Raw genomic sequence first — 19384 nt, forward strand, 5'->3', positions numbered from 1 at the left:
GAATGAAGGACAACAAACACACAATGCGCTTCTAAATTTTTTTAATACTTACAAATTTTTACTAAAAGAATTGTTTTCAAGTGCTACAAAACTATTTTTTTTTAATTTCTAAAATTACTACCAAATAAACTCTTAAAAAGAAAACCCCACTCAACATGTGAATTTTTTTAAATGAAAACAAAAAATTATTTTAAACTAGGATATTATTATTAATTTATTTATTTTTTCATTCTCATTCCAAATTTATATTTCAAAGTTTATCCAAATACAAGAATTAAAAACACCAAATTCATTTATATTCAAATGGAGTTATTAATACAAACATCATTCTTATTTTTCATTCTCGTGTACAATAAAAGTGTTTTTTCTATTATAGTGTTTTGGAGAACCAATACTAAGTGCTTCTTCAAAAAGTATTACAAATGATTTTTTAAAATTTTAAAATATATTCTAAATATTTTTTAAATGATTTATTTGTTTTCTATGTTAAAAGGAAAAACATTTTCAAGAATGATAATGATTTTTTGAAGTATTTCTTATTTTTCTAATAGTGTAAAATAAAAAATTTAAAATATTAGAAAGAGCTGCCAAACGAGTCTTACTCCATAGAAGGCTATTTCTTTTAGAGATTTTTTTTATCTAAAACCCCCCTTGGATCAAATAACCCTTCTTAAACCCAACCTGACTTTTCAAAACCCATTAACCAGTTTATTCTCGAGCCCGTTCACAATATAAAGCATTTTCCTGAGGAAGAATCAGCCATTTTTCTCCATCTTTTGCATCCCACGGAGAGATGGCGACAGGGGAAGACAGCGGAGAGTTCTACCTCCGGTACTACGTTGGCCACAAGGGGAAGTTCGGGCACGAGTTCTTGGAGTTCGAGTTCAGGCCCGACGGCAAGCTCCGCTATGCCAACAACTCCAACTACAAGAACGACACCATGATCCGCAAGGAGGTCTTCCTCAACCCCGCCGTCCTCAGGGAGTGCCGCCGCATCATCTCCGACAGCGAGGTCTTCTTTCCTCCTTCCTCCTATATCTCTCATATTGCACCAGAAATTTAATGATTTTGTTTTGTTTTGTTTTGATTTGATTCGATTTGAGATGGGATTCCACTGAGCCACCTACGATATTTATTTATTTATTTTTGGGTTTTTCTTTTCTTTTTTTCTAGCAGTTTCTTAGCAGCGGCGTGGAGTGTTAGGGTTTACAGATTCATAGGAGTTTGACTCAATTGGCATTTTTAGGTTTTTAGCATTTTTATGGTTTTTATTTTTGGGTTTTTCTTTCCTTTTTTTTCTAGCAGTTTCTTAGCAGCGGCGTGGAGTGTTAGGGTTTACAGATTGTGGCATTTTTAGGTTTCTAGGTTTTTAGCATTTTTATGGTTTTTAGTGTGTCGACTGTTTTCCCATGGTTTATCTACCAAGAAAATTGAAGAGAACATTATGAAGTTGAAAACCCTAAAAATGGGCAGAAATTAATGATATGCCAATTTATGGGTGTTTTTCCAAGGGAGGAGTCAAGTGAACCAAATGGGTTTCTGTTTTGTTGGGATGCTAATTCGTTGTTTAGTTATTCTCCATTTTTTCCAATAAATTCCAAGCAGCTAAAAGGAGTACTAAGCCTTACCCCTTTGGGGGTTTTCATTCAATTATCATTTTAGGATTTTGTGGTATACATTGTTGTATATATTGTTGTTTTCTATTTGTGAAATTTGGTTGTTTAATTCCTCTAGTGGTACGTTGCATCTCATAATTTGTTTTGTCCGATTTTGTTTGAAAATGGGATTAGCTGGGCCACATGGGTTGTATGTTTTAGGATCAGTTCACTAGAGATGTTATATTTATTTTTTCATCATGGATGGAAAATAAATAAATGTTTTAAGTATCAAACTTCAATAGTTTTTTTAGTTTTTTTTAACCGTTTCTTAGCAATTAAACTGAGTGTTAGGGTTTATAGCTTTCTGAAGGTTAAATGATTTATTTTTTTGTTTTCATTTTTGTGAATCAGGTGGAAGTCCTTATTCACTCATGCAAAATATTTTTTTTTCCATGATCCCCGGGTTCTTTATGTTGTTTGTTTCCTTAGGATATATGGGAGGAGAAATAAAATTCAGATTGCCCTTATTTACTCATGCAAAACATTTTTTTTCCCATGATCCTCGGGTTCTTTGTGTTGCTTGTTTCCTTAGGATATATGGGAGGAGAAATAAAATTCTGATTTTAGAAACTGTTGGTTTTCTTCTTGAAGTCCTGCTTAAGGATTTGAGTGTCTGCTCTTCTTTCATTTAAGCTTGCTTTCTGTTTGAAAAAATTGGTTCTTGTTTTCTGTTTGTAAAAATTGGTTGTTGACAGTGGGGTTGTGTTTCTGTAGATTATGAAGGAAGATGATAACAACTGGCCAGAGCCAGACAATGTGGGCAGGCAAGAGCTTGAGATTGTGATGGGGAATGAACACATATCATTTACCACTTCAAAGATTGGATCACTAATTGATGTTCAGAGCAGCAAAGATCCAGAAGGCCTTCGTATCTTCTATTATCTTGTTCAGGTCAGTCATAGGCTTCAGCCAGTTCCTCCTCATCACACATGCCAACAAATAGATGAAAAGTTATTTTATTTTTGACTAGGTTTTTATGTGCTTGTCAAAGCTTTGTCTTGCTTTTGAATGGAAGCTGGGTTATATGAGTTGCTTTACTAACTTCGTGTTCTCTTTCTCATTGAGGAATTGGTGTTTTTTTGTATTTTATTCTGTGATTCCTAAGAAAATTACTTCAGGCACTACAAAAAATGAGGAAAATAGAAAGGAATAAAATTACAGATCTTATGTGTTGTGAATTGGGAGCTTAATCCAACTAATTTTAAATGGCCGTACATTAGCTTAAATTTTTGTTTTTGCTGGTCCCAAATGACAAGTAACAATTTTAAAGTTTAAATTTTACTTTTCCTTAGTTTCTTTGCAATGGAACAAAGGTTTGGGTCTTGCATTTCATTCATTATGTTGTTCCTGAAAAATTTTGGGGTGGGAGTGGATTTGGTGTGAAATCATGAAGTTGATTTGGCTTGATACTCTCTTTTGGAGGAATCATGAATGCAAGTTGGAAGATCATCTTCAATTGTACCATTAAATTATTTAGAAATCAAACTAATGAATGGACCAATATCAGGAAAAGAGCTGTCAGCCATGAGATTGATTTGTCTTTAGTATTGTGTTCATGATTCATCTTTCTCTGTGCTTTGAATGCTTTCTTCATAACTTCCCATTTGGCATCCCGATCAATATCAACTGTTTAGGATTCAAATTGGGCATGTTGTGGAAGAACTTGAAGAGGAAGGGAAACCCCCATGTCATCTGTTGGATGAGCGGGCGGGGCTGTGCCTATCATATCAATAACAGGTTGATTGACGTGAATTAAATTTTCAGTTTACAAAAGCAACTTGGCTTTGAAGTTCAATGAAACAGTGTGCCTTTTCCATCACAGCTCATTACTTGTTGAAGGCAGAGTGCGTGGAGCCCATTCTCATGATAGCTTATTCTAAAATATTTTTATGGACATCTATTTGTTGCTACGAAAACTGACAGCACATATGACTCAGTAATGGTGTTTGGGTTCACTCTATTAGTGCACCTGGTTAGGGAAGTTTAAAGTTTTAAGGGTTGTGAAAAGTTGAAGGAGGGTTTTATGGTTTAGAAACATAATATAGCAAGAATATGCAACGTGATGATGATTAGTTGCTGAAATTATATAGGGCATTTGTGTCTCCTTCAGAAGTTCTTTGACCTATGCAATTGGGATTTTGGTTTTTCTAGAGTGTTTGTTTCCTTTCTTCATCTTTATCTTTTGTTATCCTTCACCTCTGAAGGATAACTCATTCTTGTAATTTTTATGATGCAATCACACAATAAACCTGTTGTTTCTGATTGGGAAAAAATATATATTTATTGCTGAAATTTCAGAAAACAGATTGCGGAAATTTTTGAAGGCTTAAAGTTAAAAGTGGTTTAGGGTTGGGAAAGCTTGTGGAATTTGTTTGTCCATTTGTTTGTTTTTTCCAGCCAAAATGGTTTCATGCAAAATCTCAACCAAGAAATGAAATGATGTAGTCCTTGATTCATCAAATCAATTTCAGGTCTATTTAGTATGTCTCAGCTATTTTGATCAAAACAACCCTTCACAGTAGCTATGTACCCATCCTTCTCTCACTCTATTCATCCCTCAACCCCTAGCCATAAACTCTTTTACCATTGATGACATTTGCATCGGAATAGGATGTTTCATTATTTGGTTGGTGCTTTGGTGATTTCATTGGATATCTTTAGTGGAGAGAGAAGGAAGAATGGGGTTTCTTTAGGTTGACTTGAAAGAGCTTTGATCTTATTGGTTTGAGTGCTGGCATGTTGGTGTATTTGTTGAGATTGTGGAATGGGATAAGGGTTACTCTAGCTTGGTGAAACCACAGAAAGCAACAGACATGAATGGTTAGCTGATTGTTGTGGGACTTATGTATGGGGTGAGAGGTGTAGGGGGATTGAGATGATCTTAAGCTTAAATTGTTAAAGTGCGCCTAGGCCTAAGGAGCAATGCCTCCCAGCGATAGTTCTTCGCTTGTCAAGGTGCATGCGTTGTTGGAGAGGTGTAACTCATCTATTTTCCTTTGTATTTTGCAATACTTTTAATCATTGAATTTTTTGACTGTATATTGAAATTTTGTATAATTGCACTAGTTTTTGTTGAAATTCATTGATTAGATCCTCCTTTACCAAGCCAAGGGTTTTGTGGTGGTTGTTGTTCTCTTTGTTTGGTGTATCTTGGGTACTTTCTTCCATGGTCAAACCGATTCTCTTTGGTTGACATGATTCCTTTATGGGAAAAAGATGAAAGAAGGTTTAGAAAACTACTCCCTTAAGCATTTTTTGAACAATGTGGAGGGAAAGGAATTGTAGATTCTTTTGAAAATGAGGAGCAGTCTGACCAAAGTCTGAAAAGCACTTTTCTTAGCAATATTTTCTTGTGGGTTGAGTTGTATATAGATATGCTTTTATTCTATGGTCTTGATCTAGGGTGTCTGTAGATAAGGGCCCAATTTCTCTTGTTAGCTTCATTGATTGGTTAGGCTCTAAGTAAGGGCAGGTGATTTTTTTGTTTTTTTCCCTCCCCCTTTGGGTTGAGCTTTTAGGCTTTTATTGTGTACTTCCTATATACTTTGAAGGTACTGCTTTTAGTGTCTCCTCTTTACTTTATATATGACTTTTCTTTACCCATCACAAAAAAAAAAAAAATGCTTTTAATTGATTTTTTTTCGATTATTGGCTTTTCGTTGAGGGAGGGAGTACTTTTGTGTTTTCTCTCTTTTATCTGTGCCTTTTAGAACGTGTTGTATTCGTCTTTTATACTTTGGTGCGCTATTTCTTTGGGCACTTTTTATATTATATCCTCACTTTATTTGCCTATAAGAAAAAGGTCATGTTTAAAAGCTATCCCCACTCAGACCAAGATGTAACTTTTACTTGTTCAAATAACATTTAGGTCAAATTCAGATTGCTGTTCAAGTTAGTGAAGTTAGTTCAGTTAAATTTCAAATGCAACTTAGTTTGTGCTCACCTCAGGCCTGGGATTTGAGTTACGCCTACACGTAATAAGTATTAGGACACTTTGGGTGCATCTAGCGCCTTCCAAAACCATTACCTAATTGTAGGAGGTTGAAGTAGTGGGTTGCTCAGTGGCAGGTTGGGAGGTACTGTTTGAAGATTTTGGAGTGGCATGTGTGTTGTCCTTCTTCAGTGATTTTGGGACAAGCCTCATTTTTCTGCGTCTACGATGCCAATAGTTTGGTGCTTTGACAGGGTGGGGATTGAGATTCCTGGTCTACCTTTCCCCTATTGATGTCTTGATTTTTTCATTGTTGTCAGGACCATACATGGGGTTTGTTACTGTTGATGAAACCACAGCTATGAAACATGATCACTGATGGGTGAGAATTTTTGTTTTATGGTTGGTCAGGTTCCCAGCATCTGATTTAGTGGGCTTTGGGGCTGATTGGTTTTTCACCTCAATTTAGGTGGAATCTGTGCCATTGGCTATTTCAGAGGTAGGTATGGTGGTTAAGGATAGGAAACAACGTGCTTTAGGGTTGTGGATGAGGGGTGGTTGTGGAACAAGAGTAATGCTTGAGCATGGTTTTGGGGCATGAAAAGGAGTTGATTATCTTAGGGGTGGTCTCTCAATGGTGGAAGTGTGAAAACTGATGTATGCTTACGCTACATTTGGCACTCAAGCATGCTTTCATAAAAATTCATGCACATATGGGTATGCAAGAACATGGATTACATTATAGGAAGGGCCAAAATTATTTAAAGGAAAAAGAAACTGGATCCAGATCTCAATCAGCTCGTTCCTAGGTAGGTTCATTTCAGGGGCATCTAGGCACGCCCACATCATGCAATAAAATTGGCATCTTCATGTTATTTTCAGTGATTGTTTTGCATTAGTTTTTTGAGACAGGATAGCCTATGTATTGTTATCCCATGGAGCATAGGCCATTGTCTTCGAGAGCATGTTTTTTAAAAAATAACTCACTAAAAATTCCTGATTTAACAATTTTGAGTGATTGAGGAATCACTCTCTCATCAGTGAGGATCAAATGCCTTTCTCTTCTAAAGGTGTCATTATTTTACTAAATTGTAGTTTATTTGGGTGTCAGTGTAGTTTTGTACGTGCTTATTCTTACTTCAGGCACATACTTTCTCCATTGTTTTGCAGGATTTGAAGTGTTTTGTATTCTCACTTATCTCGCTCCACTTCAAGATCAAGCCGATATAAGAAGGGTAATGGATTTATTTGGTGTGAAGGCTTTACAAAACATGGATTATTACTGGTACTTTTTGGTTTTAATACTGATTGTAACCTTTATTTGCTATGTTTTGTGGGGTCTGTTTGTGAAGTTTTAGGGTTGTTTCTAGAGTGAATGTTGGGAAAAGTGACTGTTCAAGCTTCTTAATGAATCTGTAACACCAGATTTTTTTGGAATTAACTTCAACTTCTTTTATCGTTTTTATTGAGAGTGGAACTATCTGCATCTTTATTTGCATCTCAGCTAAATGGATCCAATCTTGTGGTCTCTATGTGGTTTCAAACTTATTATGGTCATCTGGATTTGACCTATAAGCTTCCTGTTCAAATCATTGTCTCTTTGAATTATAATATCTTCACTTTTCTGTTAAATTGATTATCAGTGCTTCTCTCTGCTGCTATACTAATGGGTTAAGTTTACAAGATCTATTGTTGCTCCAAGGTCTTCGCTTAGGTTTTTTTTTTTTCTTTCAACTTTAAATTTCTAATTCAACACAGATTCCTTCTATTACCATTCTCAAGGATCCATCAAAATTTAGTTCCCACCTTAAATCTACTTTGTAGTGAGTACAATACTGTTCATCTCTGTTTCCTGAATTTACTTACCCACGATGCATTCATGAAGTTTGCACTTGTGGTATTAACTTTAAAAAATATTTCGAAATAGTTCTTGTTGTTAACATTTTTCAGTAGTTTGATATGCCCTTGAAGGCCATTATAGTAAATGTGTTGTAGCCACCCTATTGCAAGTGGGAAACTCAGGCTATTTCTATTGAGAAACCATGATCTGCAACTTGTTGTCCTAGAAATTAACCTGCTAAGGATGTTTCACAGCTATGGTAAACAGAAAAGATGACAATGTTCACCTTTTTGAGCACATTTAAAGGCAGAAAATCAGCACTAAGGTTTCCTCTAATCAACATTGCAAACTAATTTATTGTAGACATCCCTATGTGTGCACTCTCCACTTAGTCCTGAAATCTAGGTTCCAAAATCTAAGATATGTTTGGAAGGAAATCAGCACTAGGGCTTTGGAAGGAGATCAGCAAGGAAGGTTTGTTACTGCTCAATAATGTTTCATTCTCGGTGGGGGATGGTAAAAGGGTGAGGTTTTGGAAAGACATTTGGTGCGGGAACACGCCCCTTTGTGAGGCCTTTCCCTCCTTGTTTGATTTAGTGGGTTCTAAAGATGCGTGGGTAGCGGACTATTGGGACCCAATGGGGGAAGAGGGAGGGTGGACTCCCCACTTCCTTAGACCTTTCAATGATTGGGAGGTGGAGGAGGTGGAGGAGGTGGAGAGATTCCTTTCGTCCATTCAAGGAAAGAGGTTGGATGCTGATGTGGAGGATAGGATGGTGTGGAAAGAGACGAAAAATGAGATTTTCACTGTAAGATCACTTTATAAGTCTCTTGTTCATAGCTGTGCAGTCTCGTTTCCGTGCAATATTATTTGGAGTCCGTATGTTCCTACAAAGGTGAGTTTTTTTGCTTGGGAAGCTTCTTGGGAGAAGGTCCTTACTCAAGATCAACTCAAGAGGAGGGGCTAGATTTTAGCCAACAGATGTTGCTTGTGTTGTGTTGAAGAGGAAACGATAAATCACATCTTTCTTCGTTGTTCTAAGGCGAAGAATTTGTGGGATCTTGTGTTTTCTCTATTTGGGGTTAATTGGGTTCTTCCATTTACGGTTAGAGACACTCTATTAAGTTGGTATGTTTCTTTTAAGGACAAGAAGCATAGAAAGGTTTGGCGGACAGTCCCTCTTTGTTTATTTTGGATGGTTTGGAAGGAAAGAAATAGGATAGTCTTTGATAATGAGGTTTTGTCGATTCAAAGATTGAAAAATTCCTTTGTTTGTAATCTTTTATTCTGGGCTAAATCTTCTATAGCTGTAGGCCCCTTAATTTTGTGGAATGGTTGGGTTCTTGTTGAGGGGCGGTGAGTGCTCTTGTTTTTGTTGTTTTTTTTAGGTGACGCTTGTATACTCCCTGTATGCTCTGGGTCGCCTTTCAAGAACCCTTTTTCTAATATATCTTTGTGCATTTACCTATAAAAAAAAACAGATTTCTATTTTGAAGAACAAAAAGATAGAAAACATGCTTCTTACAAACAGAGAACTGTTTGGTAACCAGAAAACAACAAACAATTATCTATTCTAATATAAAACAGGGATGGTGGTGAGAAATAATTTAGTTGTTTTTACTTGTTTTCTGAAGATTGTTTCTAAAAAATAATTCTACAAATATGGAGAATGATTGAAAACGAAACAATACACATAAAAGTTATTTTTTAAAATTATTTTAAAATATAGAAAAATAGGTTAAGAATATTTCATGTGTTCAAACAAGATTTTTGTTCTACAAAACATTAGAAAATAGTTCTTAACAACTATTTTTTAGAACAAGTTTGAAAATATGTATACATTTTATTTATTTTTGAGAAGTAAAAGACAAAAGTAAATTATATATCAAGAGAAAAAGGTGCCTAGAAGATAGCCCAAAGCATACCAAGAGGTGCCTCAAAGTGAAAGCCAAGAGGAAGGATTGCAAGAACTTACCCACCCTCGTTTAGAATCCAACCAATCAAAAAAGTCAATCAATGATAAAGAACCTACATCTATGAACAATTTAGCCCAAGACTAATAATTACAAACACAAGAATTTTTCAATCTTTGACCCGAAAACTCCCCAATTTCGAAAGCAATCCTGTTTCTTTCCTTCCAAACTATCCAAAAGAGGCATAAAGGGGCTGCCTTCCACACCTTTAGATGCTTCTTGCCCACAAAGGGACCTTTCCAACCAAGAAGAGTCTCTTTAACCAACAAAGGAAGAACCCACAACACCCTAAAGAGAGCAAAAATTAACTCCCACAAAACCTTAGTCTTGGAGCAATGAATTAGAATGTGGTCTATAGACTCTTCTTCAACAAGGCACAAGAAACATCTATGGGCTAGGGTCCACCCCCTCCTCTTTAACTGATCCAATGTTAAGACCTTACCTTATGGTACTTCCCAAGCAAAAAAGCCTACTTTGGAAGGCACACAAGGGTTCCAAATGATGCCCTCCATGGAAAAGGGGCTGCATTCCTTGTCTCCAAAGCACCATAAAGAGACTTAACAGAAAACTCCACACTTTTAGTTTCCTTCCAAAGCATCCTATCCTCTAAATCCACAAGAACCCTCGTGATAATGATGAGGAAAACGTTAATCATCTTCTTATTCATTGTACAGTGGCTAGTGTGTTGTGGGGGATTGTTCTTAGTCTGTTTGGAGCCCAGTGGGTCTTTCCAGAAACTGTAAAGGAGGCGGTTATCAGATGGAAGGGTTCTTTTGTGGGTAAAAAGAGGGAGAAAATTTGGAGATCCATACCGTTATTTTTTTTTTGGACGGTTTGGAAAGAGAGGAATAGATTAGCTTTCAAAGGGGGGGGGGGGGGGGGGGGAGTTAGCTATACAGAAAGTTAAGAATTCATTTGTTTGTAATTTGTGGGGGTGGGCAAAATTGTATAATGGTGCGGAGCCTCGTTCCCTTATAGGTTTTTTGGAGTGGATAGCCTCCCGTTAAGGGTCGGTGGGTTTTTTGTTTCTTTTGGTTTTTTTTGTTGTGAGGTCTTCTTCACCTCGTATACTCCCTGTATACTATGCGGTGCTTTGCCTTTTGCTAATATATGTGTTTGCTTATCAAAAAAAAAAAAAAAAAAAAAAATCCACAAGAACCCTCTTTCCTTGAATTGTTGAAAGAAAATGTTCCATCAAATCCACCTCCCAATCATTGAAAGGTCTTGAAAAATGAGGATTCCATCCCCCTACCTTACTTGATGAATCCCAAACCTCCGTCAACCATCCTGTTTAGAATCCGCCAAGGCATACAAATAGGGGAAAGACTCGCACAAAGCAACATTGCCACACTACTTATCCTTCCAGAATTTCACTCTTCTCCTATTACCCATTGACACACAATAAAAATCCTTCCTTCGGTGTTGTTACTTTGAAGAAAATATGGATAAAATTTATGGAATGTAATTTTGGTGAAATTAGAAACAATAACTAACAGAAATGGAAAATTGCCATCTAAAGAGTTGGATGATCATATAATTTCAATCAAGATGAAGGAGAGACATTATAAGATATTCACTGTATCAGTTATTTTTTATGGTATGGACAATTAATGTGTTAAAAAAATGGATAATTAAAATAATCATTTTTAATAAAAATGAGTGATAGATGGTAGGCGACTCGATGCAGGTGGAAGGGGATCTATGATAGAATTGGCTTAAGGGTGGGAGATGGCAAGAGGGTGAGGTTTTGGAAAGATAGGTGGTTTGGGGAGGAACCTTTAGCTGTGATATTCCCAGAGCTGTTTTCAATTGCCATTGATAAAGAAGCTTGGGTAGATCAGTTGTAGGAGTAGCAGGTTGGGGAGACTGGTTACTGGAACCCAGTGTTCTCTAGACAGATAAATGATTGGGAGTTAGGTGAGATGGAAGGTTTGCTTAGAAGGTTGCAAGGGCACATGATCAGTGCTATAGTTTGATAAATGGCAAAGGGGGGCATGTTCTCTATCAAATCTTACTACTCCTCCCTAGCAGGTTGTTTTCCAAAAGGTTTCCCCACAAGCTTGGTGTGGAATCCTTAAGTGCCTATGAAAGTTAGCTTCTTTGCTTGGGAAGCTTTTTAGGATAAAATTCTTACTCTGGACCAGCTAAAAAGGAGGGTTTGGAGTCTTCCAAATAGATGGTATTTGTGTAAGGGTGAAGAAGAGTCAGCAAACCATATTCTCGTTCATTGTCCTAAGTCAAGCATGTTGTGGTACCTTATTTTGGCTATTTTTGATGTTCAATGGGCGATGTTGTTCTCAAACAAGGATGCCCTCGTTAGTTGGTGGGGTGCCTTTGTTGGGAAGAAGGCCTAGAAAGCTACGCCTTTATGGAAGGAGAGAAATCAAAGAGCTTTTGAATATTTTGAACTAATAGACCACACGATTCTTTGTACATGTTTTTGGAGTGGGTTAGGGTACATATAGAATCTAATTCTTTGTCCCTTTTAGATTTCATAGATTGGTTGGGCTGTAAGTGAAGAGAGGGGGTTGGTTTTTTGTCTTTCCCTCCTTTTTTTGGCCTTGTATACATCGTGTGTACTTTTGTGCTTTTAATACAATTGCTTTACTTATCAAAAATGAAAAAATAAAAATGAGTGATAGAATAAGATATAAATACATTTGTTAGGGCTTTTGCTTAGGTCAACTTGATATACATTGTTTGCTTCTTGCCCCTTCTAGAGATTTGGACCTGTGCATTTGTTAGTGTGAAACAATTCTCTCTTCTTCCTCATAATGAGGAGGATTCAATCGCATTTTACAATTCTATTATAATTTTCAGGAAATTGCAGCTTCAAACTTTTGGATTCCTACCATCTTCGACTCTCCCATTCATGAAATCCACATCTATAAGTCTGGAATGTTATTTTCTTGGTTTTTACTCTCTCATTGCAACAATTTGGAGGAGGCACCAAGAGTTTGTTTTCTTAGTACTTTCTTTGTGACTGAAATCAAGGATAATAGCATTGTTATCTCCTGTAGGGTATTGGGGGAATCATTCATATGGTTCCATATTTGATCTGCTGTTTCACATCGAAGAAAGATGTGATTTTGATCTTCAATTTGACTTCATTTTAGTTTATCTTGTTCTTCTTGGAATCTAAACGGCCTTAAGAAAGTAATTAGAAGGTAAAACTGCTTGCCTTACCAATTGTTTCTTACCTTGCATAGCAAATAGCATGACATCCTGATATTAAGACGATACAAGTTAGGAGTCACCATGTGCAAACTTGACGACTCACTATGTCATCTGTGTAGGTGGGTGAAAACAATGGTTGATAGATGAGTTTGATGAGGCTAGTGAATATCTCATTTCTTGGTTTGTTACTAGCTTTAAGTTTATCTTAAATTGGAATCCTTTTTTAGTTCATAGTTTGCCCTTGGTAAGCAAAATCCTATGCTATATGGGTTTGGGTATAGGTGTGTCAGGTCCAGGTGTGGGTCTATGTGTCTACTATTTCACATCTCAAATTTTATGATATAGGGACTTGGTTGGAAAATGATCTTGAATGATACTTGGATGTGAAATAATAAAGGGAAAATTTTAATTAGAAGTAAAAAATTAACATATCCTTGAAAGAAACAAATTTCTCTTTTTTTCATTTTCCTTTTTTCTTTTATTTTATCTTTATTTTATAAAAGACAAAAAATCAAAAGAGGCAAATATCAAAGCAAAATAAGAGTATCTGAAGTGATCCCCTTCAAATATCAGAAACAACCTGGACAATTTCAAACAGCCATGTAGGTTTATAAGATCCATAACAAAGTAGCCATGGAACCCAGAAAAGCTGATAGAATAGAAACCATTCCACCATTGATAAACCCTGTGGAATTTGGAATAGCTGCAGCAGGGTTGTTGTTCTTAGAGGAAGGTCTTGGAAGAGAACCCTCAGATGCTTCGGGAGCACCTGCAGGTGAAGCTGCAGGGTCCTTTTGTACATTTACTTGAAGCTTCATCCCTCCAAGGCAGTGTAACTTGTTCCCACAGACAAAATACCTCTCACCTGGCCTGTTCAGAGGAATTGATGTGTTCCCATTGCTACTTGTTTGTAGGGTGTCACTCATGTTGCAGCCCTTGAAACTATCCTTTGTGACCTCATTCACACTGTTGGATGATGAATATTGGAACACTGCATAACAAAAACAATGATTAGGCACCTGTTTTTTGAATTGCTTATTGATTCGCATGTTGGGTATATTGAGGAAGTGATTACATGTGATAATAGATATACTTTCTCAGCAATTGCCATGGTAACTTTGTGTAATTGAGTATGAAGTCTAGGAATACTAAGTTCTGATATGGTTTTCTGAATGATGTTTATATACAAAAATATGGTAAATCAGTCAGGTAGATGCAAACTTACATAGAACATCACCAACTATGAATTGCTTGTCCTTAGCCCATGTATCAAGGTCAGTGCTGATGTCCCAGCCAGAGCTATCCCCCACAGTATAGAAGGTAGCAGCACTGCACGTTAGTGCAAAACCAAGAACCACAAGAACACAACCCAGAACCACCCCCTTCCCCATTACTGATGATATTGTCCTAAAGATGGGTGAAAGAGACTATGCATCCATGTATATATATTGTGAAGGTTGTTTATGATCAGATCACCTAATTTCATATCTGGGATTGACCTTTGCTTATTGTTCTTATATTGTTATTGTTAACATTCGATTTCTGAAATCGGTTGGGACTCCCTATTTTGGAGTGTTTAGGTGATCAACTGAAACTAGAGCAATCTAGAATGTAATCGAGACCGTCCATTTGACCATGTGATGCACTAGATTGATGATCACATAGGGGATGGATGATTTCTTGAGGTTAGGGGCAATTGAATTTTTGGGGTATAGTTTTCATGAATTTGGTAGCGGTGGTTGAAAAGGATATGAAGGTCGTTGGTACTTGGTAGACGGTTAAACACCTCCCAATCTCCAAATCAATCCTCTGTTTTGACTTGGCAATTAGAATTTCCTTTTTGCAAGTAACCATTCTAACGATTGCTTGTACAACCTTAAGTTTCGTAGTTTTATTAGTTTCTATTGTTTAACATTTAATCAAACGCTAATTAAAAAAGAAAAAGCTTAACTACAATTCTAATGTGGGTAGTATTGCTATTAGTGTTTTATTATTTCTTATTTTTGTTTTTGTAATCACTATTCTAGTTTTAACGTTTAAAAGATACCATTATTTTCATGTAGATTCCATTATAATGTTTGTATTATAACTTCAAATCGATAAAATTTTATCTAGATTGATTTTTATTTTTTATTTTTTATAATATAAACTCAAATTCAATAAAAACATAAATTACTTGAACATGAATTTGGTTCATTTGGGAACATTTAGATCACAAATATAGGTTTGGTTAAATAACCGTTTTTGGAAGTAGTTTTTGAAAACTGTTATTTGAAGTTTGGTAAAACCAAATTTTATTTGAGAACTTAAAATGTTTTTAACTTATTTATAATATTTTTAAATATGTTTTAAAAATAATTTTCATATTCATAGTTTTATTTTTAATTATTTTACCAGCTTGTATAATTATTTTATAAAATAACCTTAGAAAATAAAATGAAAATAATATAAAATAACTAAAAGATATTATCTAAAAATATCTTTTTTTTTTTTTTAAATAATATGTTTTTTTTTGTTATGAAAAAAAAAAAATTGTTTTTGGAAAAGTTAAATAGGCCATAACTTTTATTGTCTAGATATAAGTTTTAAAATATCTTTTTGCTTCAATTGTGTATATCTAGAGAAGCCTATGATAATTTTTACATGCATATCTTTAGAGCCCGTGATGGTTTATGTTACCATTTTTTTACACCTTCGCATGTTAAAAATGTTTGAGTTTGTGTGGACCCCGCATTTTGGCCCATGCGTTTCCCATTCGAATGGCGAGCTCGATTTTTATTCGAAAAAAAGATTTTTATTGATTAAGAAAATGACTTGGAGTCGCCACTTATTTTTGTTTTATTTTTAAAAGGGTAAACAAAATAAGAAAGAAAAACCCTAAGTGTGACTCCTTATTTTGGAAAAGGTGATCTACGAAAAACTGGATCGGGTTCGGGGGTCAGGTTACTTATCAGGAAGGTACGGTAGAGACCGTAGCACCCCTCTAAGTCCCTAAAGTCGGGTCTCTACTAATAAAATGAAGCAATCATGGCAATTGATGGGAAAATCAATGGATACTCAAATCAATCTTGCACTTATGAAAATCATAATAGGTATAGAGAGTGCATACCTGGGCCTCCAATCGCGAATGCGCTATCATGAAACAAGGTTAGTGAACAATGGATAGATATAATTATGCGCATATCAAGGAACAGAATAAATCAATCATACATGACAAATAAATCAAACAAACAATCATTCATTCATAAGGAAATCACATATATTGGGCCCCCATCAAAGCCCGATTTATTTTGCATGAATTAATATCACTGATTCTATTATTCCAGAATTATGAAGATTCATCATTCTTGCTTGTGTAAAAATTAAAAGAAATAGAACATTATTTAAAAATCGGAGTGGAATTAAAACTGTTCGAGAAAAAATTGGATTTTTGAGATTTATTTAGAAATTGAAGTCTCGAAAATTATTTGAAGACTAAAGTCTTGAGAATTAAATTTAAGAATTGGAATTTTGGATATTAAATTTGAAAAAAATTAGAATTTTGAAAATCGGAAATTAAGTTCAGAAATTGGAATTTTGAAGAATTGTTTGAAATGGAATTTCAAAATAAATAACTAAAATAATAATAATTAAATAGATTAATGTGAATATCGGAATTTTCATAAATAGCAATTTAATTCGGAAATCAAAAGTTTTAAATGAATTGTTTAAAATGGAATTTTAGAATAAATAAATAAAATAATAATAATTAAATAAATTAATGGGAATACGGGAAATTTTCGGGATTAGGAATTTTCGGAAAATTAAATTTAAAAATTTGATTATTAGGAAATTAAATTTAAAATTAGAATTTTAGAAAATTATTTCAAGAATGGCATTTTTTAAATAAATAAATAATAAATAATAAATAAATGAATAAATTTGGGACTTTGAAATTTTAGGAAATTTTAAAAGAGTTAATGGAGAATATATGTATATATATATAAGAATAAATGAAATAATCAAAGAAACAAAACTTTTAACATTAAAAATAATAAAATAATAAAATAATGATAAAAGATAAATAAAAACAAAATGATGGCACGTGGCCATTATAAGTTGGAGAGAACTAAGAAAATAATAAAAAGGAAGAGATGGCCTTAGCATAGCCAAACGTGTACACAGCATGCCTTCTAAGGAATAAACAAATAAAGAATAAACAAATAGAAAGAAGGGCACCACAAACCACTAACCCACAACATGTCCTTATGGAATAAACAAATAATAAATAAAAGAAAAAGGCACCACAAACACCACAAACCCATTTCCATGTGCGGCTAGTGCACCAAAGAACACCACAAATCCCATATTTTAATAATGCCATACAAACCCATTTTCTTTGTGCATGTGTCGGCCAATGTTTCTGAACATATGGCTTCCAAGCATAGGCATGTTTAGAAAGTTTAAGCTAACTTGCCGCTCACGTGGACTGCCCTTGACAAGGTTAGTTACAGTGTCCCTGAACGTGATGAGCGCGGGTGAGATTGAAGGCGAGAATGTGAAATGGGAAGACGATGTGTAGGATATGATCTGGAAGTAGTGGGTATAGGGGATGGGTCCGAAGCTGAAGGTGGTGGAACGGCTTAGAGTGAGTGTGAAGGACGGGAACCCGTGGTCATGGGAAGGATATGATTTAATGGGTGGGAGTGAAGAATGGGTATGTGATGTTAGAGAGAGAAAAGGTGGTGGCAAGCATACATGGGTATGAGATGAGAGAGATATGTGCATGGGGCTCCATCCACGTGGAGGAGATAATGGAAATGAGGAGATGACGTTTCTGATGGGTGGTGAGGGTGGAAGAGTGGTGAGGAAATGGTGTGAAGAGTGGAAAGTTAGAAGGTGACGTGGGTACGAGAAACGTAGAGAGAGGAAAGATACGTGTGCATGGCTCCATGCATGAGGGTGAGTGACCTTGGGGATTTCCATGGGGGTGAACATGGCACGGGTGTGGTGGTTAGAGAGAGAAAGATGGAGATGGAATAGAGCGGGTAGGCTAGGTATTGGAGGGAGATGACGTGCAAGGGACCTTATGGAAGGCGGGTATGGAGGTGGGCAGTGGGTATGATGAGGTTTTTAAAAAAAAGGTGGCTTTAGTGAATCGGGCAGTGAGAGAAGAACGGGTATGAATGGTGTCTAATAGGATATAGGTGGCTGGAGAAAGACGTAATGGGTGTTAATGTGGACTCTTATGGCCATGCATCAGGAGAAAGAACAGATATGGAATATGATAGAAAATGGGTATGCGGAGTGTAGGAAATGGGTATGCCTAAGTGATGATACGCATGAGGGGGAAGGGGGTGGTATGGAGATTTTAACTTGTGAAAAATGGGAAACAATTAGATGGAGGCGCATGGCATAGTGGGTAAAGAGAGTGCTATGAGAGGAGAATGCATGCGTTGCATGCATATGAAAACCATTACGACACCATCCTTAGGTGGTGGGAACCCGCAGACTAGGTTCGCAATGTCAACTGTGCCATTGACCTCACCTGGTGGATAATTAGGTGGAGCTCAACATCTTCAAAATCAGCCTGTGAACGTCCTTTTCTGTTTGACTTACAGCCATCCTTCCCTTCAAGCATCTAGTCACAAGGATCACCATCTCCCACGATATTTCTCCCCTGCGTATATTCCCATGTAAAACGCTTTCAGATTCAGATTCCATGGTTGCCCATCTTTTCTGCATATCATTGTCCTACTCCATCAACCAAAGTTCCCCAGGTTCTCGGCCATAAAACATGGCAGTCTCATTTGAAACTCATTGATGAACTTCACCCTCAATCACAGTCCCTTTTCTCCATGTCAAATCTTTAAAAGAACACACAATTCCAATCTAGATCCACTTTCCCACAGCCCTTGCATTGATCAAGACCCAGAAACAGAGAAAAGAATGGTTGGAGTATAAACACAAAAGAAAACGAGTAAAGATGACTCTCAAAGGTTTCACTTCATGAGTCGTCCATGAACCCTCTGATTAGGTGAGAAAATCCATTTTTAATACAACATTTGAGGCATTTTCATAATAAAAGCATAGCATACCAACATCAGCAATATCAAACGTGAATGCAAGATTTCATCTCAACAAACAAGCAGTGGCCTTATATATCCACCCCAAACAACATAATGTCAAGGAAAATGATAGCAATCTGAGGAAAAACAATGAATGGGGAGAAATGAAAAGATTGCAGAGTTTATACCTGAGTCCTTCAAGCAAAAGATGCCTACCAAAACAGAGAATTTCTTCTCTAGTTAGAGTCTGCTTCCCTCTAACCAGCTCGTAGAAACCCTTCTTCAACTCAAACGGCCAATGAAGCTCCCTCAAAAAAAAAAAATGTCTCTCTACTCTTTCTTTTTTTTTTTTTTCTCGCTTGAAGCCAAAAACCTCCTTTTATCTCCTCCTGTTTCCATCTTCCACAGCAAGCCGCTACCTGCCTCTTCCTGCTCCCCTCGTCAGCAAGGATGGCGTCCCTGACCATGAGCATGGCCGTCCCTATCTCCGCAGCTGATTTTCCGGGTGTGGAGAAAAAGAGGGACCCCCCTCCACTTTATCTCTGGTGCTGCCCGGCTCCTCAATGTTATATTAAAAAAATTAAGATCTCCCAAATGGGGGTCTACAGTTTGGTTTTTGTTAAGATTTGAAATCTTAATTCTATTAGAAGTTTAGTTTTTATTAAAATTAGGTTTTTATAATTGTTCTTATATATATAATTTATTTATCATTTCTTTAATGTATTTTATTTTATTTTATTATTTTATTTTTTATTTT

The 19384-nt window shown here is 36.0% G+C and overlaps 2 protein-coding genes across 3 annotated transcripts; one reads left to right on the forward strand and one right to left on the reverse strand.

Annotated features, from left to right (window-relative positions):
- The first annotated feature begins 675 nt into the window (after window positions 1-675).
- LOC117909563 (protein mago nashi homolog 2) lies at window positions 676-12523 on the forward strand. 2 transcript variants are annotated; one of them, XM_034823613.1, is made up of 4 exons: window positions 676-1012; window positions 2373-2549; window positions 6760-6824; window positions 12224-12523. In XM_034823613.1, exons 1-3 carry the CDS (start codon window positions 794-796, stop codon window positions 6817-6819), a joined length of 456 nt encoding a protein of 151 aa, XP_034679504.1. In that variant the 5' UTR covers window positions 676-793; the 3' UTR covers window positions 6820-6824; window positions 12224-12523. The 2 variants fall into 2 exon arrangements, with proteins under 2 accessions (XP_034679504.1, XP_034679503.1); XM_034823612.1 differs by lacking the exon at window positions 12224-12523 and having other exon boundaries at window positions 677-1012; window positions 6760-7092.
- Window positions 12524-13107: 584 nt separating this feature from the next.
- On the reverse strand, window positions 13108-14000 carry LOC117909344 (mavicyanin). Its single transcript, XM_034823355.1, has 2 exons — window positions 13806-14000; window positions 13108-13571 (listed from the first exon to the last, which is right to left on the reverse strand). Exons 1-2 carry the CDS (start codon window positions 13969-13971, stop codon window positions 13189-13191), a joined length of 549 nt encoding a protein of 182 aa, XP_034679246.1. The 5' UTR covers window positions 13972-14000; the 3' UTR covers window positions 13108-13188.
- Window positions 14001-19384: the final 5384 nt, after the last annotated feature.

This window comes from Vitis riparia, chromosome 19, assembly GCF_004353265.1.
Source record: "Vitis riparia cultivar Riparia Gloire de Montpellier isolate 1030 chromosome 19, EGFV_Vit.rip_1.0, whole genome shotgun sequence".
NCBI classification, from domain to species: domain Eukaryota; kingdom Viridiplantae; phylum Streptophyta; class Magnoliopsida; order Vitales; family Vitaceae; genus Vitis; species Vitis riparia.

Excerpts from the sequence above, each read along its gene's own strand:
- LOC117909563 (XM_034823613.1), top strand. The coding sequence starts at position 794 with ATGGCGACAGGGGAAGACAGCGGAGAGTTCTACCTCCGGTACTACGTT. Across the intron at positions 1,013-2,372 it reads GCATCATCTCCGACAGCGAG|ATTATGAAGGAAGATGATAA; the intron begins GTCTTCTTTCCT and ends GTGTTTCTGTAG. Across the intron at positions 2,550-6,759 it reads TCTTCTATTATCTTGTTCAG|GATTTGAAGTGTTTTGTATT; the intron begins GTCAGTCATAGG and ends ATTGTTTTGCAG.
- LOC117909344 (XM_034823355.1), bottom strand. The coding sequence starts at position 13,971 with ATGGGGAAGGGGGTGGTTCTGGGTTGTGTTCTTGTGGTTCTTGGTTTT. Across the intron at positions 13,572-13,805 it reads CATAGTTGGTGATGTTCTAT|TGTTCCAATATTCATCATCC; the intron begins GTAAGTTTGCAT and ends TTTGTTATGCAG.